Source organism: Odontesthes bonariensis, chromosome 15 (genome assembly GCF_027942865.1).
Source record: "Odontesthes bonariensis isolate fOdoBon6 chromosome 15, fOdoBon6.hap1, whole genome shotgun sequence".
In the NCBI taxonomy this organism is placed as follows: Eukaryota; Metazoa; Chordata; class Actinopteri; order Atheriniformes; family Atherinopsidae; genus Odontesthes; species Odontesthes bonariensis.
Genome location: NC_134520.1, coordinates 25376958 through 25404724, shown reverse-complemented (window position 1 = coordinate 25404724; position 27767 = coordinate 25376958). Strand labels below are relative to the sequence as shown.

General features: G+C 40.3%; 2 protein-coding genes across 2 annotated transcripts in view; both read left to right on the top strand.

Annotated features, from left to right (window-relative positions):
• rabgap1l (RAB GTPase activating protein 1-like) overlaps positions 1-27767 on the top strand; it is a 109559-nt gene that overhangs the window by 36575 nt on the left and 45217 nt on the right. The gene's annotated exons all lie outside the window — the stretch shown is intronic.
• Positions 1927-9597, top strand: gpr52 (G protein-coupled receptor 52). The gene has a single exon (XM_075485688.1). The coding sequence runs from the start codon at positions 3776-3778 to the stop codon at positions 4892-4894; it is 1119 nt and encodes a 372-aa protein (XP_075341803.1). The 5' UTR covers positions 1927-3775; the 3' UTR covers positions 4895-9597.

Genomic DNA, 27767 nt, shown 5'->3' with positions numbered 1-27767 from the left:
CAGTGAAAGGTGAATCAGCCTCCACCTTTGTTTCCAAGTGGCCCCGCTGGCTTTGTTTTGGAGCAGAATGAATTATTAACGGTGGCCTTCTGGTCATGTTTTTCATCAGTGTGTCCACCACAATGGTAAAGAGCACTGTGCTGAGAGATCTCCATTGACGGGCTCCGTTCATAGTGACAGCACCTGAACTGTTTTTAGTCTTTACTGTGTGTCTTATTTTTAGGTTTCCTGAGTGTCTGCTTACAGTGAATATTGTCTAATTTTGACTCAAACCCTAACGTACAGCAAAGCTGAAGCTTACTGGCTACCTTTTGCATTTCACCACAGCTTTGCTCCTTTTATTTGATATGTTTCATGACTTTTGCACTACTTCTTACCCAGAATACTTTATGGTTATATTATGAATTGCGTTTTATAAAAGGTGAGTGAATCATTGACTCATTCAACAATGGGAAGTAATACGTGTCATAAATGGCAGAAATCTCATTTATTTTTAAAATTGAATGCATTGAAATGCAATGAAAGTGATGTTTATGAATGGTAATGATTAACGTATTGTTGACAGCCTGTAAAGAAATATACTGAACAAAAACAGGAATCCATAGCTTAAGTTTCCTATATGTTTAAGAATATTGTCTGAAATAATGAATTCTTTGCTTGAAACTTTAGTCAAATCGAGCAGCTGTTGCCTTCACATTTGAGGACATGTCCATCATGTGGCTTGAATCATTAAAAAAACAACTTGTGTGTTTTAAAGAATAAGAAGAGAAAAAGATGAGGATAACATAAAGATGGTAAAAAAAAAAGGAATGACCACTTAAATTTAAAAAGAGATTCTGATAGCTGGAGCCATAATTTCGTTCGTGGTCGCCTGTGAATGACTCTTCCTCTGAAAGATACATCGGGTGTTCAAAAATGAGATTTTATTTTCATTTCCTAATTTTTGGTTCAGTAAAACTGGACACAGCTGGGTAAGGTATTAAGCTTCATAATATACAGTACTATACTGCTCTGTATTATTACAATTGCACTAATTGTAGTGCAACTCTACCATTCAGTTTTGTTTTTTTTAACGTTTTTGCTCTTTTTATCATCACCGTTCAATTTTTCTTTTTTCCAAACTCCTTACGAAGTATATAAAAGTCTGATAGCAATATTTGATATTTTGAACAAAGTTGTGTTGAATGTTTTTTTTCTTTTATTTATTTTTTGGCACGATTGTGCTGCCCACTCCTAGATACTTAAGTTTATTTCCATTAGCCCTTCTGCTTAGCCAATTTGCTGTCACTTGATCCTTTTTATCATCTGTCGGCCAGAGGATGCGCCCAACTGGCCGAAATGCCTGGCAACTGTAACCAAGGGGCAGACATGACTGTGCTAAGCTGTTGGTCGAATAAAGAATAAATAAAGTAACTAAAACAACTTAGGCTGGATTGTGACGATGATTTTCACAAGGATAAGTCATCCGAGATGTCAGACATTAAGAGGAATTCTTTCCCGCTCTCTTGTGATGTTTTCATGAAATATACATTTTGTTATTTTTTGCAGCTATGTTTTATCTCATTTTATGCACATTGGGCAAGGCTGGTGGCGATTATAAAACTAAGAGGAATGAATGGGACTGAAATAGAAGAAAAAAAAAGAGGCGGGTGAGATGGGGCGTATAGGGGTGGAGGTCTTTGGTTTAAAAAAAAAAAGAAATAAATGAAAATAGGCTGCGAGAGATAAGTGATATGTAAATAGGAAATGTATCCAAATTTCCCTCTGGGGGGGAAAAGCCAGTCTGAGACAGGATAATGTAGCAGGGAGCCTCAGGTGCAGCCGGGAGGGGAAGAAGCTGGGCGAGAAAGAAGGAGGAGGGTGTATGTGTGGAAAGAGAGAGACTTGAGTGTGCAAGCTAGAGAGATTGTGTGGCGAGGAAGGGAGGGAGGGAAGTGTAAGCCAGTCACAGCATCTCTCCTCACTGCACCAGGACTGAGGGACTCTTCGTCCCCTCGCTGCAGATTTAACTCATTTCCATCAGCGCAGTCATCTTTTTTTTTTTTTTTTTTTCCTCACTTGCTGCTTTGGACAGATGCATTGCATTTCCCTCTTTCTGTATGCCAGGATCTAAGGATTTATTTAGTAAAAAAAAAAAAAAAAACATTTTCCTGCTTGCCTGAGGTAAAAGGAGATATTTGCAAAGGACAGTGCTTAAAACTGGGACTCGACTGGGACTTGGGCTTTTCTTTATGCTGCTAGAGCGGATTCCTTTTGTTGCGTTGTCAGTGTTTCAGTCTGAGCGAATGACCTACTGAGAGAGGACTTAAAGGCAAGGCTATAGGATCCCATACATCTACAACTTGAATGCACTCTTTAAAGGACAAGTTATACAATGTACGATTGCATTAAGCACTTGAGGCGAAGGTATTAATCTGTGCCAACAGCTGCCAGTGCTTCAGAATGTCGCTAGGAAAATGCAAGTAACAAGTTCATGGGAAGAATGAGTGCATAGATGTTTTATCCCTAAACGCCTCTCTCCAAGTGTCTGCCACAGGATTGCCGAGGAGTCGAAGTGAGTGGAGCACTGAGTTAGTCAGTTGGCCTCACGTTGCTCCTGGAGAGTCCTTTCACCTGCCTGCATTGGAGTCAAACATTCCACGCTTTGATCAGCTGCTGAACATTTACATTTGTCTTGTGCAACTTGCAGTCCAAAACACTGAGAGGCAAGTTTACTCTTCTGGATTTAAAACTTTGGATAATTTTATCAGCGGGAGTAATTCAGAATTTTTTCTTTATTTATTTTCACCTCATTTTGCACGGGGATGCCTTGTAAACACATTTTCCCCCCACCGCCATGTGTGCTGAGAGCCATGACATTATCTCCTGCGGAGATCCCTGTGTTGTTCTAGCCTATGTCTGTGTTTTGATTCAGACAATAGCTGGGCATACATAGGCTCCAGACACTGACCAGAGGACCACCAAAATAAGGGAAGCCTGCTGTTACACAGTAAACACACGAGCACCCATGGCAAAGTGAAACTTTGGAATCTGCTCAAAAGATGATTCTTAAAAATTGGGTGTTAATGAAAACCTAGAGAGACTCTTTAGTGGTGGCCTCAAGTGTATTTTTGAGAGGTAACTGCACGCCGGAAATCCATCTCTTCTATAAGTTTGCAAATGGAGCCATATGCTGTTTGATTTCCTCTGAGGATCGGTGAAGTGAAGGGAGCATTGTACTCTGCTTTATGCTTTAACTTTGTGTGGTTTTCTCCCTCACTCCTGCGTTCTCTGCCCTTGTGAGGACAGCTTAAATCCCCAGCCTCCTGGTGGCAACTCTCATTAAAATCATGCGATGAGGCCACAGACTGGGAGAAAAAGCAGCAGGGAAACTTGCCTTTGGGATAGATGCTGGCAGCTGCACTAATGCTCCTCTGCTTTAGGTTTACTGAAGGAATAACTATTTTTTTTCTTTTCTCCACTCCTGATTTAGCCACCCACAACTGTCACTAACCATGTGTGATTGGAAAGGAGAGCTGAACGGCTTGTCCTATCCTCCTAGAGGCTGTATTGATTTTGCTCCAGTCAGTGTTCATTTGATTGAGACCCAGCTATGGGACAGTAAGGTGAGCAAGAGCATGAGTATGCTAGAGAGAATATTGAGCTTTGTGAACTGAAGGAGGCTGCAGACGCCTGGTGAGGAACCAAAGAGAGACAGGCAGTTCTTCAGTTTCAGCCTAGCCTCCTTATGGGTGACACTCAACGAACCTGACTCACCTTGTTAGCACCAAGAACAATGAACCAGTCTGAGCTGACAACAGACCCGATGCCAACTGCCAACAGCAGCCATGCAGACTTCTTTCCTGCCAGGGCATCCAATCACTCCTGTCCCCTGGGCTGGGGGTTGAAAGAACGCCCGGAGGCTTGCATTCTGGAGACTGCTGTCATAGTACTTCTGACAGTGCTCATTATTGCGGGGAATCTGACGGTGATTTTTGTGTTCCACTGTGCTCCTCTGCTGCACCATTACACCACCAGCTACTTCATCCAGACCATGGCTTATGCTGACTTGCTGGTGGGTCTTAGCTGCCTCGTGCCCACCTTGTCTTTGCTCCATTATCCAGCAGGTGTCCAGGAACCGATCACATGCCAGGTTTTCAGCTATGTGATCTCTGTTCTGAAGAGTGTCTCTATGGCTTGCTTGGCCTGCATCAGTGTGGACCGCTACTTGGCGATAACTAAACCACTATCATACAACCAGCTGGTGACACCCTGCCGGCTGCGAGGCTGCATCACCCTCATCTGGGTCTACTCGAGCCTGGTTTTCTTGCCCTCCTTCTTTGGCTGGGGTAAACCAGGATATCATGGGGATATATTCGAGTGGTGTGCTCACTCTTGGCCCACCTCTGCCCTCTTTACAGGCTTTGTGGTGTGTTCCCTTTATGCACCTGCTGCACTTGTGGTCTGTTTTACCTATTATCACATCTTTCGTATTTGCCAGCAACACAACAGGGAGATCAGTGAGCGGCGGGCACGCTTCCCCAGCCAGGAGATGGAGGCTGGTGAGGGGAATGGCGGTGGGAATCACGGAGGGCATGGACCAGATCGGCGCTATGCGATGGTACTCTTCCGCATCACTAGCGTTTTCTATATGCTTTGGCTCCCCTACATAATCTACTTTCTTCTAGAGAGCTCCCATGTGCTCGATAGTCCTGCCCTTTCCTTCGTCACCACCTGGCTGGCCATTAGCAACAGCTTTTGCAACTGTGTCATCTACAGCTTGTCCAATAGCGTGTTCCGCCTGGGCATGCGCAGGCTGTCACAGACTATGTGCTCCTTCAGCCATTGTGCTGCAGATGACAGGGATTTTGGGGAGCCTAAACCAAGGAAGAGGGCAAACTCGTGCTCCATCTGAAGTTAATACTTATGCAGGATGAGGATACTACTGTAAATCTGAATGTGTGACCTGAATTTTAAAAAGCTAAACAGCTAGTTCATTTGCAGCTAAACTGGTTGAACTGAAAATGCCTTCTATTGTATCAGCCTTTCAGTTGACACCAATGACAATTAACTGTTCGTTGAACTGCAAGTTTTCAGCGAGGTAGACAGCTAAATCTAATGAGAGACGTGCTCTCTGAGAGAACTTTTCCACCACGGTACTGCATAGGCTTTCTCAGCCTTTACATTCCATGGGATGATTTCAGCCAGGTCAGACTGAGTGGAAAGACGAAACTTTAAATTCCCAAAATATTTCGTTAGACATCACATGTTACCATGCTATTTCATTCTTGTTCAATTTTTATTTGTGGTTGTAAATTGAATCAACTGTTCACTGGATGTCTCCATAGTTTTTATGACTGTCATTTGTAATGTGCACTTAACTGTGCCAAAGCCTTGTTTAAAGGTTGTAAATGAATATTTAGAGTTTTTACACATTTAAACACGCACACAGTGACCATGACAACAGCTGCTGAATTCAGAAGGTGATATGGCCATGACTGTTTTCTTGAGGAAAGTGAGCAGTTTTTTTCTGCTCTTTATTTTACTTTACAGTAAAGGAATATATAAGAATTATATTTTTTTCTTCTTTCTGTTGATAATGATTAAGCCAACCATTGATCTGGTTTGCTTGTTGGAATTTTAGGGACGTGTACAATTGCAAAAAGTTATTTTAATGTAATACTCTATAGACAATTTTAGGGATTGTTTAAACCTACAATGACGTGAAATTAATTAAAAGAGTGACCAAATTAAATCCGCTTTTTTGTTCGTCTTAACTTGGGTATTAATCAGTGATGCACACAGCCAAATTTTCATTGAATTACTTTTCAGTTGTTTGCGAGTTATCTGCTGAATACGGTTGGTCGCCAGCTGATTGGTGTACCTTAACTGCAAAGCACCTAAATTTTGGATGAATTTTGATGAGTTTGTCTGACACTGAGGCCTCCGTATTCAGGGAACGGAACTGATGCTGGCCACAGATAACAATCCAACACAATATTTTTTCTTTTTTTTAGTTTAGCATTCCTGATGTGGCTGTGATATGAGTGTTCTACTCAGTTTGATGCATTAGTGCTCGTTACACCCACGTGTAACTTGCAAATAAATATTACTCCAATCTCTCCCTGTATATGGTGGGCCACCATGACTGTACTGTGAGCTCACATAGAACTGGCTGAATGAAATGGTGTTGGCTAATTATACATTTTCTATAATGATCTCTAGTGCAGAAAAGAAATATTTCATTTCAGTAACAAAAAACTTATTCCAGGAATTCTTATTCTGAGTCGCACCTTTTTGCTGCTTAACCCACCCACAACTGTGAGTAGACATGGAAAATGATAACCGTAAAAATCCATCCATCCATCCATTCATCCATTGTCTTCAGCTTATCTGAGGTCGGGCACCGTCGAAGTGCTGACCTGATTATGTAACCAGGTTTTTGGTGCTTTGTGTGACACAATTATCTTTGTCGAAGTTGGATTTTATTTCCAAGCAGCGGCGGACAGAGGCTCAGATTAATGTAATCTGATCCATCTTGAAGCCGCTGTGAGGTTAAAACTGGGCCGGTCTGAAATTACATGCTCGGTGTGTGAAAGATCAAGGCTATCAGAAGCTTATCTTGTCTTGGTTTGGCAACTTTCTGCTCAGACAATGCTCTTTTAATATCTCCATTTTTATCTCAGCTTTTCCAAATCTGTTGATGATGCATATGAAAGGCTGCTGCCCTCAAAGTACAGGCCTAAATGTCCAGGGGACTTAGAACTTGGTGTGCAGTTCTCTACCTCCAAAGTTACAGAAAACAAATGAGTTTAAGGGGAGAGAATATCTTCTATTTCTGTGCCAAGCAACAAAGGATACGGCTGCAGAGGGAACAAAGTTTTTGTTAGAATTAGAGTACTCAATTGTTGTCTTTTTATTAGCTATGGGTGATTAACTCTACTCCTCTAATTGATCAGTTTTTCTTTTTCTATTCTCTCCCAGCTTTGTGACTGAAACCAGTCTTGGGTATTTGCTTCATAAGCCTAGACCATAAATGTTGTTAAAGCAAGCTAAAGACTGCCTTTGGTAATTATTTTTTGCTCCATTCATTTCAGTCAGTTCACCTATAATCAAATACAATAATTGATTTAGCATTAAAACGGCTATGCTCTATAGTAACGACTTAGATCAGTTTTCCCTCTGTCTCACGGTGTAATGCTGCTCGTAGTGTAGATTTGTCCATTCCATCCTGTGATGGTAAACAATATTTTGTCTGTTATGTTTTAAAGCTGCATTAACTTAACTTTGTTTTTCTAACCTCTAAGGGCATGAAGACTTTCAGTCTTTTACTTATAATATATATATGATGTGTTAGAAAGCAGTTAGCTAGTTACACATCTAGACAAAACAGAGCTACAACATATGGGTGGGGTGTTCTTTCCCACTTGATGAATGTAAGTCCAGTATTGTTTTTAAACCCAGGTTTGGTAAGTGAGCATGGGCAGAAGAAATATATCTGTGTCGTTTGGTCAACAAGCTGGTCTGTCTTCATTGGCCTCTTGTTATGTAGACACCATAATTCATGTTTGTTTTGTTTTTTTCTTTTAAAGTTGGCTAATTTTGTTTGTTACCATTTGGTTCACAGAACTTGGATAACCAAATCATTGACACAAAATCACAAGTCTGAAATGCAGCTGTGGAAAGCAGCAAGGATGAGGGTTTCATTTCTGTTAAACATAATAGAGTTGACTCTGTGTTGCTATAAAGAACATATTGCTTTATGCAGCTTTAATGCATCTCAGACTCCTCTGTATATGTGCCTAAAGATGAGTTTGGTTGGGGGAAAAAGTAGTGGCGTCGTTAACATTACATGGACAGGCTGCATTTTTATGCCCTTTTTTTCCCCCTTGTTCCATCGTTGGACAAAAAAATAAGAGGAATTATAGAAAATTCTACAATTTTGCAACAGCAAAGATCAGCCGATCCTAACAGTTAAGTCAGCCATAGTCTGAGAGTGCAACTATAAAACGGAGCAAAAATGCACATTTTTTTCTGACCGATAATCGCACAAGCTCACACTCGGATGCCAAACCAAGACAACAGACCGGGTTTAAAATGCAACAGACATAAAAAAAAAAAAATCAGTTCCACTAGAGCGCTCCCACAATCTAAGCACCACTGAGCGGTTACCAGCACTGACCACAAACAAGCGGTTAGATTGCTAAGATATAAGTGATATTTGGCTTAAACAGCCTGCTGTATACACACTGCATTTTATGTTGCTTTAAGGTAAATGTGCATTTTGACCAGAAACTTAAGAAATTATTCTTTGATTAATTTACAATGTTTGCACTCCCAAATAAACTTTGATACGGTTACGGGGCCCAAAACAGTTTTAATTTTTAAGGAGTCTCTGGATTAATCCAATGGGTTTATTTATTCAAAAGAATTTGTTTGGTTAATTTGCATGAAATTATGACTGAGGATATTTAACAAATGTTCGTTTTAAAAAATACATCAGGCCCTCCAACGGTTCCCATCTGTTTGTAACACTGTACACAGTCAGCTGTTATTGGATTCTGTTTCTCATGACTTTGTGGTGAGTCCAGTTATCTTCACCAGAGCAAAGAATCAGTTAAGTCATTCATTGATCCGTCTGTCTGACTTCTGTGCACATGTTGCCTGGCGTCTACATCTGAAGAATGGCAGGAGACAGCAGATTCATCCAAACCTTTTGAATTCTCTTCTGTAGCCATATTACTTGGCACAAATGAGGAATACCAGAGGGTACAATGCTGCACAGCAAATACTCTAGTTCTAATATTTTTTTTTTTTATTTTTTTTTTATTATTATCTCAATAGGTTGTGTTTTTGGTACTTCTTTGGTGCATAGTGCAGTGGGGTTGTAGGTGAAATTCATAGGATCTTTACAGATCTTTACTATATAATCTTCACAACATGGTGAATGAAACAACGTATAATACAGAAAAAAATTGATGATAGCATAACTTAAGATAGTCAATTTGTTACAATATAATATAAAAGTTGGTATATTCCAACTTTTGTTGTCATAATTCTCCAGATTGCAGTTATTGGTCTGAAGTTGCATAAATATTCAATCCTTTGGTATCATTTTCTGTGACGGGTTATACACTGTTAAATGTGTGTCTTGACACAGGTTTAGAAAATCCAAAAGCCACTGATTTAATATTTAGAAGATAAAGTATTTGTGTCTGTGTTGCACTGACCAAGCTGAAGTGGTAAGAAATCGAAACTGTGTCTGGTTTCAAACAAGTCCTCTTACTTTGAAGTGCATTGATAGGACATTTAGAAGACACTAGGAATTTATTTATAAAGTTGTGTATAAACCTTTACACAGTATACTGTAAATGGGATTACTGTATGTAATGTCTGTGTAACTGTTTTTAATCTGCTGTAAACTCGCCTCCTCCCAAAATAGAAAAATAAACCTGACAAAATCTAACAGGTATTGTGCACCCATTTGTTTTGAACCAACCACTGTAGGCTGCTGATGTTTTGAGTAGGTGAGTGTCTTAAATTACACAATATCTATTTTTTTTATTTCAAAATTATGTCAAAGGCCACAATTTTGGTGTTGCTGCCAGCCTAATAAAGAGAAAAATAATAGATGTTCACATTCTGTGGAGTTGTTTTTGTGAATCGTGTGTTTTTATACATTCACTCACTGGTTAACTCACTGGTTAGCTCTCTCTATATATAAATATGTAGAGCTAGATTATAGAGAAAGTGAGAATCAGGATGCTTAAAAGAAGTCAAAGAAAGGTGGGAAGATTATTAGTGTCAGAACTAAAAGTGGGAAGGGGCAAGAGAGTAAGAGTGAGGATATGGAGGAATCATTAGGAGGATATAAGCAGTGTCATCCTCATTAGTAATACCCACTTTATCCTGCAGTGTCAGATGGGGGTTGGGAAGGGTGTATTCAGACCATTTAAGTGTTTTGTTAGAGCATCTTTGGCAGCACTGGCAGCCTCCAGTCCTCTTGGGAATGAACCTACAAGTCTTACACTTTTCATTTGGACGTTTCCCCACTCTTCTGTCCACAGCTGCTGAAACTTAACCAGGTTAACGTAATTTTCCCAAAGTCACTCTGGTGTTTTCTGAGAGACGTGCTTTATGTCATTATCTTGTTGAAATATGAACCTTTACTCAAGATTGCTGATGATTTTTCTGCATTTATTTTAACCTTTGAGTGGAGGGATGGTGTTTGTGAGTTGATCCTTACTGCCTGATCGGCTTCACGGGTGCTTTTGGGAATAGTGGCCAAATGATTCAAAATGTCATATCTGTGAAGATATCAGGTGCCTTTTTAAAAGATATATTTTCAATATGGTTTAGGATGCGTGCTGCACTGCTAGTTGGCTTGTTGGTTTCCTGTCTGAACAAGGCCCTGATTTTAAGTTGCTCAGTTTGCTGCAGCTTAAGTCTGTGACGTGAACTCAATTTGTAGAAGCTCATCATTCCCTTTCAGTTGAAGGGGAGTTTCACCAGAGCTTAGATGCAATTGCCATGGTTTTACATACATTATCGAAAAATGTTTGCATTTATGTTATTAAAGTACAGTGCTGTGACAAATGCTCAATACAGCAGAAGAGGTAGTTCTGTAACATAAAGCTATAGAACAGTTTTTATTTTTGTTTTTACTCAATTTATATGTTTTTATTTTTTATTTTTAAGACCAGACATATTTTTAAAAAGAGTTCTACTCTTATTGTTTTCTTCTTGTTTTCTGTATGAATGAGAGATGTCGATTTGGAACAGTATCTGTATTTGTTCTCTGAACAGAAAACAGTGTTTACGCTTAACATTTAGCTAAACCGAAAAGAGCAGCTCCCCAGTCCAGCCCAGCTCAATGTTCATGGCCAAGACGATATCAGGAATTCCCTTTCATTTCCACATATGGTGGCACTCGTCTAACTTCCTCGTTCTCTTTCCATCCTGCCACTTTCCTCCTTCCGTCCTGACTGAGAAAGGACCACCTGATCCTCTTTTGAGGTAGGGAAGTCATAATTGGAGAGGAAGCCTGTGCCCATCTTAGAGTGCTAATGGTGTAGCCTCGCGGCAGCCACCAAAAGCCTTTGATGGCATAACGAGGACACGCTCTTACACCCACACACCAACTCTCTCATACATCTTGCATGACTCTTTGAAAATGTGGGCTGCAGACTGTGGTCTGATAGCTGACAGGTGTACCCTTACTACACGAAGTTAAGCAGTTTTTAAACTGAGTTTAAGAAGGCAGAGGGTAAGGTCGTGTCATCATTTCATTACGTCTCATTATATTAGAGCTATACATATTTTTGAATAACTTTGCGTGAAAGGTTGGGAGGAAAAAGATAGTAACTTTTGAGAGAGATAAGTGTGTCATAATGTGTGAAAACCCATTAGAATATCTAAACTTTGTCTGAAATCACAAGCATACATCTACGCATTCACCGCTGTGATACAGAATGAAGAATTGACGTTATCATGTTGGGTTTTTCTCTGAATCACCCTGAGATTACATAAATTGTCATTTTGGCATTTAACAAATAGGATTTTAACCATTGCTTTAATGCATTTATACAGTCCTTCCATGGTTTGATTCGCTGTCCTTGTTTCATTAGACATGGCGGACAACAGTATATGATAATGTGACCCTTTGTGTCAGCTGTAGAACTGCTTGATAATATTTATGCAGCCATTGATGGTGGAAGCAAATGAATGATGCTGCAGAAAGTACGTACACTGTCATCGGAATATTGCAAGAGCCTCTCAGCAGAGCATAGAGAGGGAATATGACATTATAATAACAGTGGTGTCCTGGTAATTGCCCTGGCAACAAAACGGCAGCTAGCTCAATCTCCATTGAGAAGTGGAATCTTGTCAAAGAGCTCCAGAGCAATAAACGAAATATTTACCTGCCCACTCACTGCAGAATGACCTGGATTCCAACATTGGAAAATATCTAAAATGTGGAATCCCTCGCAGTCTCCATCAGCTGCTTTTGAGTTCAGTACTTCCATTTCACCTTTGGACCTGATGATTGCCTTTGGTGGACTTCCTATCCATCAGTGGCCACTTAACTACATTAAGAGCTTTCTATCTCTTGTAAGTGCTCGACTCTCCCAAATGTGCCTGTTAGTTTCAGCATTCTTCTCTCATGTTGAGCCTGCAGTGTTTGCCTTGTGGTTCTTTTTGTCTTTGTTGCATCATTGCTCTTTCTTTTTGTCTAGAGTCAGACTTACTTTTTGTCTCAAAAGTCACTTTATGAAATCCACCACTTCTATGGCTGGCAGCAATGATGAAAACCACAGCAGCTGTTTTTTTTTCCTCTCTGCTTAAATCTAGTAAGGAATAGTTGTTTGTAATGTTTCTCTGGGCTTTTCGTACATATGCTTTGAGCAAATTAAAATGTAAGTCAAAAGAGGCCATTTTGTTCCATCAGAAGTACTTGTTGGATAGTCCAACACTTTAAAAGCCTATCCAGAATCTGTTAACTTTTCACAAGACAGTGCGATGCTTTAAATACTTCCCTGTGAGACTGTCTGGTAATGGCTGCCGTTATCCCCGTGATTAAATGTTTTATCACATCATGCTGCTCTGTGTGACAGCCTGCCTTTTCATGAGGCTGTCAAGCGTGACCATTGCGAACATTCATTATCATTCTTGCAGGGCTGAAATTAAAGCATTAGCATGCCTTTACATCGTGAGAGGGACAGCTTCCTTCTAATGTGACTTTTTATCCACTAAAAAGTGAAGGTAAATGTTCATGGTAGTCACGTTGCTAGGACACTCAAGGGGTGTTGGCTAGGGAATGCCTTGTATCATAAATAATACAGATGCTCATGAATGTAGTAATAAATAAAGTGTGTGTGTGTGGGTGTGCGTCCTATAACAGGACCCAGCTGGCAGCCTTTTGTGCCGTGACTGTTGGAAGTTTGTGTGCTCACAGCCTTTTAGCATCACATACACATGCTAACAGAGACTTAATGAAAACCTCCAGAGAACCTTTGTCATTTGATGGGTTAGATGCACAAAAATACAAGGAAAACTACATTTATTTAGAAAAAGCATTGTATATAAAAAATATATAGATAAGTAAGAATAAAAAGTTTTTGTGAATCCATTTAATTTCCTTTAAAGATTTTAAATGGGGGGCTGGCATTGGCCCTTGTTAGCCTTGTTAACCTAATCTTCAATAGACCACAAAAAAGCACAACCATTGCTGAAGAGCTTTTATTTTCAAAAAGTCCGTAGGTAACTTGATATGTCATGAAATAAAAAACAGCTGCAGTGTTTAACAGTGAAAAATGTTGATTTAGTCTTTGAGTCCAAATGGATATATATTGTATTTACAGAAGTGAGTTTCAGTTGAAAATTAAACGTGGATTATTATCACCCGCGTTTAAGCACTTTAAGCACGCTACAGAAGCTCATTATAAAGAGGAAAAAAGAAATTCATCACTAATTTAGTTAATTATTACCAAGTCAGTAACTGGATTAAGAAATTTGAAAAAGAAAAAAAGGATATTGGAGAGGTTGAGTTTTTCAGGTGAAACTGTTGTTGTTCACCGGTAAACATCCCCCAGCCTTTGTTTGTTTGAGTTGGTTTATTCAGAGGTATAGGAATATTTAGGTCATTTATATACAAATAACTTCTAAAGCAATTTGGATCTTTTTATATCCCCTGTGGGAAGGTAATAGATCTGTTCCCCCTCTCTCAAGCTGTGAACACTGTGAGACAACTGGGCTGACCACAACCTCCACTTTTTGGGCAACGGAAATCTTTTTCAGACTTGTCTCTTTGCAATTCTAAAGAAAGATCTTTTTGCTGCTTTTTTCTATAAATTTTTGTCTTTCTCATTTTGTAAAATTTGATTCAGTATAAGGTTCACATAATTTATTGTTTTAGCATTTGATACAAAAACAAGACAGCCACACGCGCCTTAATAAACACTAAAGAAGAAATTTGTTATCATTGTTGGCCTCCCTGCCGACCTCAGCTACTGATGCTCTGCCAGCAGACACACAGCCAGCTTATCTCATTCTCTCTCACGGTAGTTTGTCTGAATTAAATACCAGAAGACAGTCAAATGACCCCCTGGGCTCCTCAGCATATCTCAGCACTCTTCTTACCTGCCCTCTTTTTGTCTTTCTAACCCGAGGCTGTATTTCTCATATGTCTAGACCTGCCTGTATTTGGCACTTACTTATGGTCAGCTGCTGGGATGGTCCAGCAGCTCATTGTAAGCAGGTGTTGATGCAGATACTTATTCTATTGGGGCGTTTAGTTTAGTAAGGGTGAAAGGACCTGAATAGAGGGAAAAAGAAAATATGAAGCAGGTCTGGTGGACTGTGTGACTGGTGTCTCATTAGAGTCTCTCTGTCAGTAATTGGATTTGTCAGTCACTCATTAGCTTAGTTCAGTAATTGTTATGTCTCTCTGTGGGAAACCGAGCAGGAGAAAAACATTCAGCAAAGGTGCAGCCTGAGGTGAAGGGCATGTTCCCACACCTGGTTATCTACCTTCGGGGTCATAGTGCTGGCTTTCACAACTCCATGAAGATAACCATAGACTGTATGAAAGAAGAGGGCCAAGCCAACATAAGATCCCCTGTTTGTTTTGATGCCTTGAGTCATTTTGTAATAGATCTCAATTACAATATTTATCTGAATGCTAACTGTCATCCTTTCTCTGGTTAAAAACATTTGGGGTTACATGCAGCATTTTTTCATTGCAAAAAAAGGAAAAAAATAAAAATGGATGTCAGAATCCCTTGAGGAAACTGATTTAAAGAAGCTAAGCTAAACTATCCAATTAATTTATTACTTGACTAGAAGTAAATCACAACAAAGTGCATGCAAATTAGTGATATAACAGTCTTCGAATACATTGCACATTTATTTATTCTATAGCTCTCAAAGCAAGCTAAACTGAAACTGTCACTGGCATAGTCCATAAAATGTTTAAAGGGGATAGAGAATCAAAATCGTCTTTTTCACGTTTTTGGTGTTAGTTCTGAGTCTCCCCGCTGTGGGGAGTACACACGAAGTGCCAGCAAGTGTCAGAACCTCTGTTTCAAGTACTCCCCCTTTTTTGAATAGCCCCCAGAATATCCCCCAATCCGTTTTTGTGAAAAAGTGACGTCACTTTTTCAGCAATCGCTCCCCCCACACCCAAGTCCACAGCCACCCCGTTTCAGACACGCCCCGTCGGCGAGAAACAGGAACTGGTGAGCCTTCCAAGGCTGTGAAAGCGGACTACGATCGTTATATATTCTTCCCCCGGAAAGCAATGTTCGCGATCAATGGCTTTTATTTATTTTTAACAGCATCCCCTGTACATACAACCGCCGACTTTTCCTTTGCGCTGCGCATTTCACGGAGTACAGTTTCACAAACCTTGCACGATTCCGAGCAGCTCAGTAGATGGTCAGTGCCGACAGGGACAGACACAGACTGCAGCGAGCTGTGCGCTCCGCTGAGAAGGTGATCGGCTGCACGTCTCCAGGACTATGGGGCAGCAGGTCGGATCACAGCTGACCCTTCTCTATTTGCACCACTCCCCTCGGGCAGGAAGCTTCGGTCCATTCGGACCAGAACCTTCTGTCACAAAAACAGTTTTTCCCCCTTGCAGTTGGACTTATGAACACTTCATAATCACCTCATAACCTGCCCCAGTCACTTTACCATCATTAAAATTGCACTAATGAAGCTGCACTGTTGTTGCTCTGTATATTGGATACTGTGTATTGTTGTACACACCTTGTACATTTTATATTCATATATTTTTATTCTTTATTTTTTATTATTATTATATCCTATGTTACATGTTTGCACCTTACGCCGCAGCAAATTCCTAGTTAGTGAACACTGTTCACTAACAATGGCACTAAAACGAATTCTGATTCTGATGAGCTTTCTTTCCAGTCAGTGTATTACTCTATAGCTCTGTTGTCAGTGAGAGCAAGGGCAGCCAATCAAGCAACGGCAACCGAATAGCACCAACACCTACCTGCATTTCATAATGAGGTTGCCAGATAAGCTCTGAAACGACGCCAATAAGGGAAAAAGACGCATTCTAAACCCAGCATAGTAACAGCTGTTTCAGAGAGCCTTTTAGGGAGGTTCTGAGCCATTACAGACCCAACCAATTTTTTGGGGGCTACATATCACATCACAGAACAAGGATTAATGCCCCATTCAACCATTCTCTGTCACCTTTAAGACTTGATATTTAGTGAGCGGTACTGTTCCCTGCCATCATGGGGCATGAATGTGGATGAATTGTCACCCATCTGTTATTTATGGTTAGAACTGGAGCTCCTCTAATGTATCTCTAGTTGAAGAAACTGTGTTTCAGAGCACTAATAATGAAGTTGTGAAGAAATAGAAATTATTAAAAAAATTAAATAACTACTGGCCCCAAAATAACATCTGCTTCTTTGTTCTCTCGTGTGTGCTTTAATTTTGAAGATATACGATTAGGAAGCCTGCAACCATATGTGTTGGTGTATATGTGCCTTATCTGCATTTTGGTTCTGGAAATGCTTTATCTTTCAGATCAAGTAATGAATAGATTGAAATGCCCACAAAACACATTCAGACACAACAAATCGCCCAGCTTTGTACACATGGATCTCCTTGTTTTCTCTCATGGACCCACTTAGTGTCTGACCCTCCACTTCACCTCTGTCAGCCCCCTGGGGTTCATTGTCCCCATAAAACAGAGATTCAGCTCATACCCTCCAGTAAAAACAGCAATACACTGAAAATGTCAGAGACCTGGGGGGGTGCACTTTATCCACTGACCTCTGTCTCCGTCTGTGTATGTTTTTCTATGTCTGCGTCTGTGTGTGTCGGTTAGAAGCGATAGGGATAGGTGGGCATGTCTTCTTGCTTCAGCACCAGTTTTTTTTTTTTTTTTTTATACATAGGTCTGTTGAGTATTTCATGTTTTGCACGTTGGTTACAGGAAGCTGTCGATATGTATCAAAGACACTTTACAATTACAGCTCCTTTGCCTTAGTCATTAACCATAAGAATGCATGCAAATACTGTAGATCACATGAAAAATGACAAGGGGCTGGCATAAATGCTGGAAAAAAGGAAATGATGCAGAGAGGGACACAGACTCATTCTAAAAACTGCTTTGTGAGATAAGTTGGTAATGTAACTTGTCATTTTGTCAGATGAGCTTTCTGATATGGAATAAATGCCTCCAGGACCTCCCTGAATCTGAGCGTCTCATCAACTAATCACCTCACGATTACACACTTCTACTCTTATAAGACTAAACAAGAAAATTTCTAGTGATCAATTGACTCTTAAGCAATTCTTAACTAAAGTAGAGAAGGTCCACAGAAACATTTTTGATCAAGACAAATGCAACACCTTCGTTCCCCTTTTAGTTCGCTGTTACGTGAGCTGGTCACTCATTTGACTGCAAGCAAAATGAGGAATTTTGCTCTATCGGGTTCTGTCTGAGCAATTTGTTGTGCTGCCAACCTGGCTATTTGAAATGCAGAACCAGTAAGACTATTAAAATGCCATGGCAGCGATACAGAGACAGACAAATGTGCAATCTGCCAGATGGGCCAGCTGTTGAACCCCGCACCGCCACCCACTGTCAAACCTCCAGGGAAGGCTACAGAAACTTCCTCGCCGGTAACCGAGGACAAAGGTCTCAGGGGGAGCTGGTTTTTAATTACCTCGCCATGTCCTCTGAATATCACACTAATACATTATCTCACTGCAGCGCCACAGAAATAACAAGCAATGAGGAGTGTTTATGGGAACCAGGTGAGTGCAGAGAGGTAGCTTCATTATTACATCTCTATTTTAATATGGTGTACACACTTTGAGATCTGGCACCTTTCTTTAGAATATTCATATTTGTTTTAAATAGATCTATTTTTATACAGATAATCTGAATTCTGATTTCAGGCATTATGGAAGATTTTTCTTTTTTCAAACCTTGCGTGTCACTGCTCTGATTTCCCTTACAGGGACTTAAGGGCTTAATCAGATTTTGAGTTGATCGTCTGACAAGAGAGCCATGCATATACTTCGTCAATGCCCCGTGGGTTTTCTTCAAACTGTGTGTTGTTTGTTTTTTTTAATTGAAGTCAGAAAGAGCCTCCGCTGAAATTAATGGCAAGCCTCTCACCTGCTTAGAAAGCATTTCACATTCGCTGAGCATGCATTTGCCCACATTTTTCCACAATAACACATCGACCGAAGGCAACCTCACCAGTCAATCAGGACATTTTGCAACTAAGCAGCTGCTCTGTACAAGGCCTTTTTAAAAAGAAGCTGAAACTTTATGAAGTGGAAATGTACAGAATGCACTAATTCACTATTAATTTCAACCCAATATATGACTGAAAATAACTGATCAAAATAACTATAATAAGATATTCCCAGTGTTACATATCGTTGTCCTCTGGGCCATTTTCCAGCTCACACTGTTGTCATGTAATAACAAATTTATTGCACTGTCCTCAATATGCTTTCAGTCTGGTGTAAGGTAACACAGTTTTATTTTAAGCTAGCTACAATCAAAATTTGACATTTTACATCCTATTTTCACCGAACCCATGTGTTTGTGCAGCTTGTACACGTGGCTGCATATGACCTTGTTACTGTGTATCTCGTGCTCTTTCACATTAGTTAGACATAATGTTTGTGCACAAACTTTGGAAAAAAAGATTTCATAAAATGTTTTTTCTTGTCATCAAGTGCGGTATAATGAAAGCGAGCTTGCACCATTGCTGTAACATCTACTCCAACTGATTTCTTTTCTCATACACACGAACACCACCCCCTTGTAAAGTATTTGTCACTTTCAATACTGTCTTTCTATTGAATGAGCTGCCACTTATCCAAAAGACAGAGGCCCGCTCATATTGTAGCTGTCAGTCATACAGGCACCACTCTCACCAAGCTCTTTCCTTGCATTCCCCTGCAATTACTTTTACGTCTGCCTGTTTAAGTTGTTTTTCCATCCCTTCATATTTGTACTTCAGTTTCTCTGAACTGTGCTTTGTCTCGTTTTGACAGCCAGTTGTTTTTTCTGATTTAGATCCTACTTATTCTTTTAATATAAGTTAAGTAAGCATAACCGGTGTAGACCAGTCCTTTCACTTCATGACAACTCTGACCTGGACGAGTTTCTTGGTTCAGCCGTGCAACAGGCTCCTGAACTCAAAATGGTGCTGGTAGCTCACAACAACTGTTCTCTAACATAGCTTACAATGCACCACTGCTCACTCAAGCTGTAGCTAGGCCTAGATATGGCAGCACTTAATTTTTCTTCCTCATTCCCGTCAGAGAAATACTGTCAAGATGCATTGAGTTTATTTAATCGACCCATCCTTCTTCTGTGGTGAGAAGGGTGAGAGAAAGAAGCTCTCTTGCCAGTAATGGGATCAGTAACTCGATTTGACAGTTTATGGAGATGATTAACACATAAACAGTGTTGTCCTGATTTTCATCATTGGCCTTAGGGTTGTTTTGCAGTTACACATGCTCGTGTGCTCGATGAGAACCTGTTTACAGTTGGTGCTAACGGTTCATTTTAGTGAAATGGTGCTCATATCTGTTGAAAATGGATGCTTTTATACCTCATTAATGGTAAGCTTTTAGAAAGAATTGAACAATTGAATTTTGACTTAATGAAAATTATTGGATGTGTATGTATTAACATGCTCACTCGCTATAGTTGGGAAAAACCTGTGTTCGGCAAATGGTGCAGCTGCCTATTGTTAGTGTAATTCTTGATGCAGCAATTCAGCAGGTGTCAAGCTGAGTGGATTCAGCAGAACTGCACTGTCAATTTCCCCATTTGTTTGGGAGAAAGCCAGTGTTTCCCAACAATTAACATGGTTGTCTTCACAGGGTTGCTCCATCTTTAATTATTCTGTCCACACGTCCTGACTTGAGACCAAGTAATGTGTTTTCAGGTTGCTCCTCGCAGTTTTAACACCAGCAGTATCATCTCTGATTTGCTGGGCTGTCACTTCAGGGCTCTGAGCGTTCAGCTGTTTAAATGGGCATATTTCGCTCCTGCCTCATCATTTTAGGAAAGCGTGGCTGCTTCTCGCACTAGCCAGCACCCGTGGGCCCCTTCTACACCCGAGAGTTACATAATACTGTCAGAAGAGAAGGGTGACTTGAGAGCTTACTGCTCTCTCTAAAGCTGTGCAGTTAAGTGATGGATGGAGCTTCTTCTAAGATTCTGCTTTTTCATTTGTTCCTTCAGGACACTTGACTGCTAATTCTAACCAAAGTGCCTGCAAATGTTAAAGTGGTAAGGTGGTTCATTATCTTACGCAAAGACTGTTTGTCAGGATAAACATGGTGTTTATGGACATACTGACAAATGCTTCTATCGCTAATTATCTCATGTAATAAGCTCCTGCAGTAAAGCGTACAAAAAGAAGGACCTTCATCAAATATCAGCTAGCTTCAGGTGAGGGGCCAGTGGCCCCGATGGTCGCCGTGTTTCATGATTCCCTCCTACAGTGACGGGGGGCCGGGGGGTGGGCTGAGAGCTAACAAGACAAAAAATGAGAGGACAGGCAAGCATCACACATGATGCAGGAAAACTGGTGTCAGCGGAGTTTCTCCAGCTTCCTAATTAACTGTTTTTATCGTGACATGACAGGTGTTTGCTCTTGTTGCCTTCAAGTATAGTATAAATGAAGGCGCAGTTCCCAAGGCGGTGATTAACATTTCAAGCATCCCCCATTAATCTTCTGCCCTTTTACTTTTTTCCTCTTTTATGCAGGAGAAGCGGTTTAGTTTCAGCTGAAGCCCACTGCTTTAATATGTTAAGCCAAAGAAATTCTTGAACAAATTTTTATTTCCTAATCTGAGACTTGCAGACACACTTAGTTAATTGAAAGACTTTTTTTACTCACATATTTTGGCATTATTGTTATTCTGTTTGAATTGACCTGTTACACCTTTTTTGATCTAGATCTACGTGTATTTTATGGATCTCCCGAATCTCCAAAGCATTTTTTCAGCCCTGATCTAATATACTCTCTTATACTTTATACTTTGACTTTTATTACCTAATCCATACCTATCATGTGCATGTTTTTATGGCTTGACCACATGTCCATGAGTGTTTTTCTTCTGCATAGCAGCACTATGTCTCTACAGGTCTTGTGTAAAGGACGGCCGTTTGATGGTATTTTTTTAACAGGTGGTTGCCTCTACCAGTTAGGCCTTGTCTGTTAGATGAAATGCTGTTGAAGGTGGAGTGCAGCACTGGACACATCAGCAGTTTTTTATTTTTAGCTGCCAGTGTTAAGTATGTAACCTGTTGGTAAGATCTGAGTAATGGTCTGTCTTCCCAACAAGCCCCCAGGCTACAATTAGAGGAAACCTCTTGTTCCCCTCTGTGTACATATCTCACTCCCTTCTCTTTTATCTCTCCATTTCTTAACTTCTGCCTCAATCTGTCTCTTCCTCTGTTTATCTGCCTTGATTTCTCCTCGTCTTGCCCTTACCGTCAGTCAGTCAGTTTAGAAGCCACCAGGGGAAAAGTCTGACAGGTACACACAATGCTGTAGTATGCGCATACAAGAATACACACACACACACACACACAAACTGACAGTACATTTGATTCAGACTGATGGTGGATAGTGTTGATGGATGTAACCTCTCTGCCTGTGCTAATGCGTTTTTAATCCCCTCGTATTAATTGTGTCATCTGTGAAATGCAGTTTCTGTGTGGATGAGTAATAGGCCGGCTCCTTGATGTGCTTGTGAAAGGGTGAATTGTATGCATTTCGGTTTTAGTTTTACTTTGCATTTTCAGACTGATGAAGTGATTAGTGCTTTATTGTAAGTAAAAGCTGATTATTTGCTTCTTTTGGTGTGCTCGAATGAACACTGACATTTTTGTACTTTTATGACATTTACTTTCATGAATTTGTGCTTTCATTTGCTACATGTGGCCCCACATAACCACAGAACGTAGTAATATTTCTGGTGTATACAGGTTTACTATCTGTCTTCTAACTCCGATAGAGCACCTTAATAAAATCTGCATGGCTGCTTCTGCCAGTTGAGAAGGATCCAACAATCCTTGTTGTGTTAATGTACAGCCTATCCTTCCTTCCATATTTTTGGATTATTGGAGGATTACCCTCAGTCAAGAATAGCCTTGTCTTTTCTTCAGATGTGGTGCTGTGTCTCCTATCCTGGTCTTATCACAACCGCAGATCCTCTGTCCTTCTGTTACCCCTGCCTGGAAGCTAACAATCACTAACAGCCATCTGGATCCCTCTGACTGTTTTATTCAGTTTATTTTCTATTTTTAATTCATTTGTGTCAGATAAAGAGAAATATTCAGGTGGGACACCCTCTGGTTGATGGTGATAGTGGTGGTGCTGATGCTAAATTCATCACTTATATCTGTGCCACATTCAGTAAGCAGCCCTGCTCCAATACCTGTTTGCAAAATACAGAGCGCCATAGGACCGCAGAGTTTCACCACTGTTAATATAACTAATGCAAGCGTAGGGTATGAAATCCATTATAGCCGCCAGCAATGGGAGAAATGAGCGGATCTGTCCTCATTAGCTGAGTAAGTACCTGCCATTTTTCAGTGCAAGAAATAATGGTGAAATCTCTTGAGCCTATTTTAGGCTCTAATTGTACTCTAAGGTCAAAGTTTGTTGAACTCGAGTAAATTAAGTTTGTTTTGTTCTGTACGATAATGTGCGTTAGTGAAACTGAATGGGGTGCTGTCATTAAATGATGCTGCTTATGAGGGTCCGGTTTCTTTAGAATTCCTCATCCTCCCTGCAGGTATCAAAGATCTGCAAACGTCAGCTTATGCTTGCATACACGCATATAAGCTCCAAAGAAGTGACTTAGATAGAAACTATTCTTCCAATGCACTTTTGGCAAGTGAAGCTAAACACTACTCTGCTTAGATCAATAGTATGTTTAAGTTTAAGTCCACTAAATTTAAAGCTATGAGGTAATGAGGGCAAAGACAACAGTAACTGTAGCTTTTTTCCACTCGACGTTTGACAAGCTCGGTTCAGGGTCTTACAACTTACCTTTCCTAAGCGTCTGTGTTGCAAGTTGATCTGTCACTGCAAGAGAGTAAACTGGTGCATGAAATATACTGTCAGAGAGAAAGCTTTGCTTATAAGACTGCACACTGACGGGCTTAAAAAGCCTCATATGTTTGCTCTCCGAATTTAAAATGAGAAGATATTAGGGAAATACTTTGGACACGTGGATGTTGAAAGTGGTGGGAAAAGGAAGTGAAAGAGGAATGGAGAGACGAAGCAGTTGAAGTTATTGTATAGTAGGGGATAAAAGTAGAAAATAGGGGAGTATGGAAGTGGAAAAGACTAAATATAAGCAAGAAAAGGGAACAAAGGAGCTGCGAGCAAAGAATTCAAGGAGAAATGTGCAGGAGGAAATTATAGAGAAGAGGAGGAAGGGATAAAACACGTGAAGGAAGGGGATTAGGCAGCGTAGAGGACATCCTCTCCTATATTTTGGTGTTTTTGAATAATGAGGCTGTTAATTAGCAGAGACATCCATGGTTTATTAAATCAAAGTGTTTACAACTTTCACTGCCTAGCAGATTTTTGCAGGTCCTCCCTGATGTGCCATGGTATTTACAGTGCCACGAATGTGTTTGTCATGATGGTGTAGTTAAAGAAAAGTAGTCCATTAATCATTAGTCTCTAATTATTTTTACCAGTGAAGCCATTACTCAGAGTTTAAAAAAAACAAAAAAACCTTTGTGCACTTGTCCTCTAGAAAATAACAAAGTGTAAATACTTGGTGCTTCTTGCTTTCTTTTTCAGGGAACAGTAGAAGGGAACTTTCAGAAAGGATGTGGCGTTTCACGCTTTAGGATGATGGTTTTTAAGGCAAATGTAATTTCTCTGAAACATCCTCCCACCATTGCTCTGATAGTTAAGGCTTTGCCCTCCCTCCCACATTTACTTCAACCTGAGAGACAAAAAACATGGTAGAAACGGCAGAAAGCTGGTTAATTTGTCTCACTATTGTCTATGATGGATTGTAACGGTAAATCTCCTCTCGCTATTTGAGTTAAATCTTTTTTCAAACTTTAAACTGAAGACTGAGAGCTTTCACCCATGCTTCCTTGACCTGGAGCCATGCAACAGATGGCCACGGTGAAACTTCTGCACCGCGTTGAAGTTGTGTTGTACAGGGTGGGCTGGGACCGGAATGCAAAGGGAGTCTCTTGAGGCCTCGGGGCAGGCTGTTTGGAGTTCTGTTGTCCAGTGGCCTGCTGCAGTGGACCAGGGAAATGACAAGCGGCGCAGGCTACGGTGACACAGCGCTCCTCAGAGACCTGCACGGAGCCCAGGGGAGGCTGACGGGGCATTGGCAGCTGTTGCTGTCCCCTCTCGTCCCATCTCCAGTGCTTTGGACACGGACTGCTCGACAGTAATGCTGTAGGTTGGAGTATAAATATATATTGTGAAGTTTTTTTTGTAGTCATGTTAACAAAAGGGAAAATAATCTCTCTCTTTTTTTTTTCTTTTTTTTTTTTTTTTAAATGGCATCCAATCTGTTAAAGTTCTAGTTTTTAAGTATATTAAAAAATGGACTGTTGACTGTGGCAGGGCATGCTGTTCTGAGGATTCCTTTTTCAATTGTCGTTTTAAAAAGGGAAGCAAAAAAGAATCCATTAAAATCGAGGCCGAGGCTCTTGTGGTGATTGGCACTGAGACATTGTTGGTTTGATCTTTAGGGTCCCAGGGGTTTTGGACTTTGACCATCAGGGGTCAGGATTGTTCTGCTGCTTCCCGCGGAATGCTAGCTGCGATTTGCATCTTAGAAATTTGGAAGCTGTGTTAATTACTTAGAATCTCATCTTGCTCTCCAAGTTGTTCCTGAGCAGTTTTAGCGGCATGGCAGGGCGCGCGCGCGGTCCTGCTGGGTGAGGGCTCTGCTGCTCAGGAGAAAAGTTGTTGTCAATGCCAGAGCTCGAGGTTTTCCCAGGAAAACATTTCATTGTAATGAAATGATCTGGTGTTCTCCGTTTTCCCTGTCAGTGGTTTTGATGTTGTGTCTGATCACTGTAAGTAGTTTTGTCACCTAAAACAAAGCAGCGCAGAAACTCCACATTTCGAAGAAGTCAAAACTGTGGAATGTTACAGTTATTATTAATCCATTGGCAAAGTATTTTCAGTATTCATCATTAAGAAACACATCCAAATGTTGTAAATATTTGACATATCTACTATAAATATAACTAACATCCCATATTGAAACTTAGTTTTGCTGTCAGGCTTATAAAAAAATCACGATCACATGTAGAGGAAAAAAAACAAAAACTGCCTTAATTCCTGAAGAGCTGCATCTGTTGTTTTGTGTAATACAGGCACAATGTATGACAGTTTTTCCAATTCCAACACATAAAGCAGAACGACACACCACCTCTTCACTACAAATCTCATTAAGGCATTACACACAGTTGTGCCAGCAGCTTCTGCCAAACCCTTTGGTGTGTGTGCGGTGAAGCATTTAAACCTCATAAATTTTATTTAAACAAATTAAGTATATTGTAAGGAAATGGCAATATTCTAAACAAGGAATTATATTTAGCTAACCAAAATTGTAATATAGTACTGTAGTAATAGATGGAATGTGTGCATAATTAAGTTTGTTGGGATTTCATACACTTCAGGACCATCTTAATTTTCAACAACAATGTGACATGAATTGGTTGGATCCAATTCAAGCCTTACTATTAATAGATTTCAATATTTTTCAATTTTTCTTTTTCTTTTACATATACACGACTTCCTTTTTGATGTAGAGGATTTGTAGGAAAAGGTCATCAGCCAGACTTCAGCTAATCTATGGATTTACATCACGAGGTAATGATAATTTCAATCACTGGGTTGCCAAGAAACCCCAAAAGGGTATGTTGTCTTGTATTGTGCTGTCACCTTATTTCTAAGGTTTGACCGTCACAGCAACATTTCAGTTTCTGAGCATTGATGGACGACCAGTTAAGGAACTTTCAGGGAGTTCTTATTGTGTGGGGATTTTGGGCTCTCATGACCAGTTCCTTTTTACCACCTGCAGTGTTTTCCACAAATGTCTGCCAGTCCTACTTCTTTTAGACATTTGAACCTAAATTCCATCCAACATTTGTCTTTATTCTAAGGAAACGAGAGGAGTAGAGAAACAGTACAAATGCTTATTTTTTCCCTCTCACTTTCCTTCACTCACACACTCTCCAGTTCTGTCTCTCATACACACAAACACTAATCAAGTCCAGCCAGGCTAAGTGTTAGTTTATCTGCCCCTACAGTTAGTTGTTGGAGAGCTTTCCTCTCTCTGGTAGTGTGTGTGTGTGTGTGTGTGTGTGTGTGTGTGTGTGTGTGTGTGTGTGTGTGTGTGTGTGTGTGTGTGTGTGTGTGTGTGTGTGTGTGTGTGTGTGTGTGTGTGTGGAAAAAGGTGACATGGAAATAGCAGAGCGCCTTTCAGCAGTGTGCCATGACTTCCAGACCTTGGCCCTCTGACCCTCGCTCCCTCCTGGGGGGGAAAAAATAAACTCTGCCACTGTCATTTTTTCTCATTGTTCTACAGCAAAGGTTGCCTTTAACCACCAAAATTAAGGCAACAATCTGGCAGAGTTATTTAGAACTGTGTAATCACCAAAAACAAAAGTAGCTCATGTTTCAAATCCCCCTGACCAATAATCACACAAGCAGTATGTTCACTCAGGTGCTGCTTGGTGACGACAGAGCAGGGCAGAAAATCAATAACAGCTGAGCACACCAAAACCCACTCGATTACATCCAAGTTCACACAGACTGAGAGCACACACACAAGCCTATTAAAGCTTGTCGAATGTATGTCACGTTTTCTTTTCTGTCATCACAGGCTACAAAACAGTAGACGTGGCAATTAGAATACAAGCAGCAGTCACAGCAGCCAGTGAAATGACCATTTAATGATAGCATTACATGAAAACCGATGGGCTGAATTGGATAAACGTTTTATTCTGGAAAACCCATATTACCAAATGGGGGGGTCGAAATCCTTCACAAAAGCTTTTATTTCCTGCACCAAATTAAGCTCAGTGTATGTCCTCCTGTGACGATTAACTTCAACTTTACATCAAAATATCATCTTGAGAACTGCACAGCTAAGGAATTGGCAATGATGTCCTCCTCTTGATCACTGCTGCCCTGTGCAACAGGCGAGCTGTCTAGTTTTCTGTTCTTTAGAGCCGTTATTCGGTCAGCACTTAGAAGCTTATTGGTGGTGATTCGTGGTCTTACAGCAGGCCAAATCTATTTAACAGAAAGATATGATTAGTCAATTTAAATGTCATTTGAAATGGATCCCTGATTGCATTACTATTGGGTTGCCCACTATAAATCTGCAGAGGGCCCAGCTATCACAGAGCTGAACATTAAAAAGCAACAAAGAGCTGGAAAAATTCTGATGGGATGTCAACTGGCTTCTTTTGATTAAACCTTCACATTCCTGCACAAACTCAATGAACCAATTCAAGGGATTTATTTCTTCTGAAAATATTGGTTTATTTTAAATCGGGCATTGGGAAGATCATTTTATGACTTATGACTATGTTTGTGAAGGTGTTTGAGTATAGAAAGGAGTAAAAAAAACAAGTGGCTGAAGTATTGCAGAAGCAAACCGTAACACTGTTATCATCACATGAATCTGGGAGAAATTTAAAGTCCACTAACATGAACTCCAAGTATGATTTGAATTATTCTCAG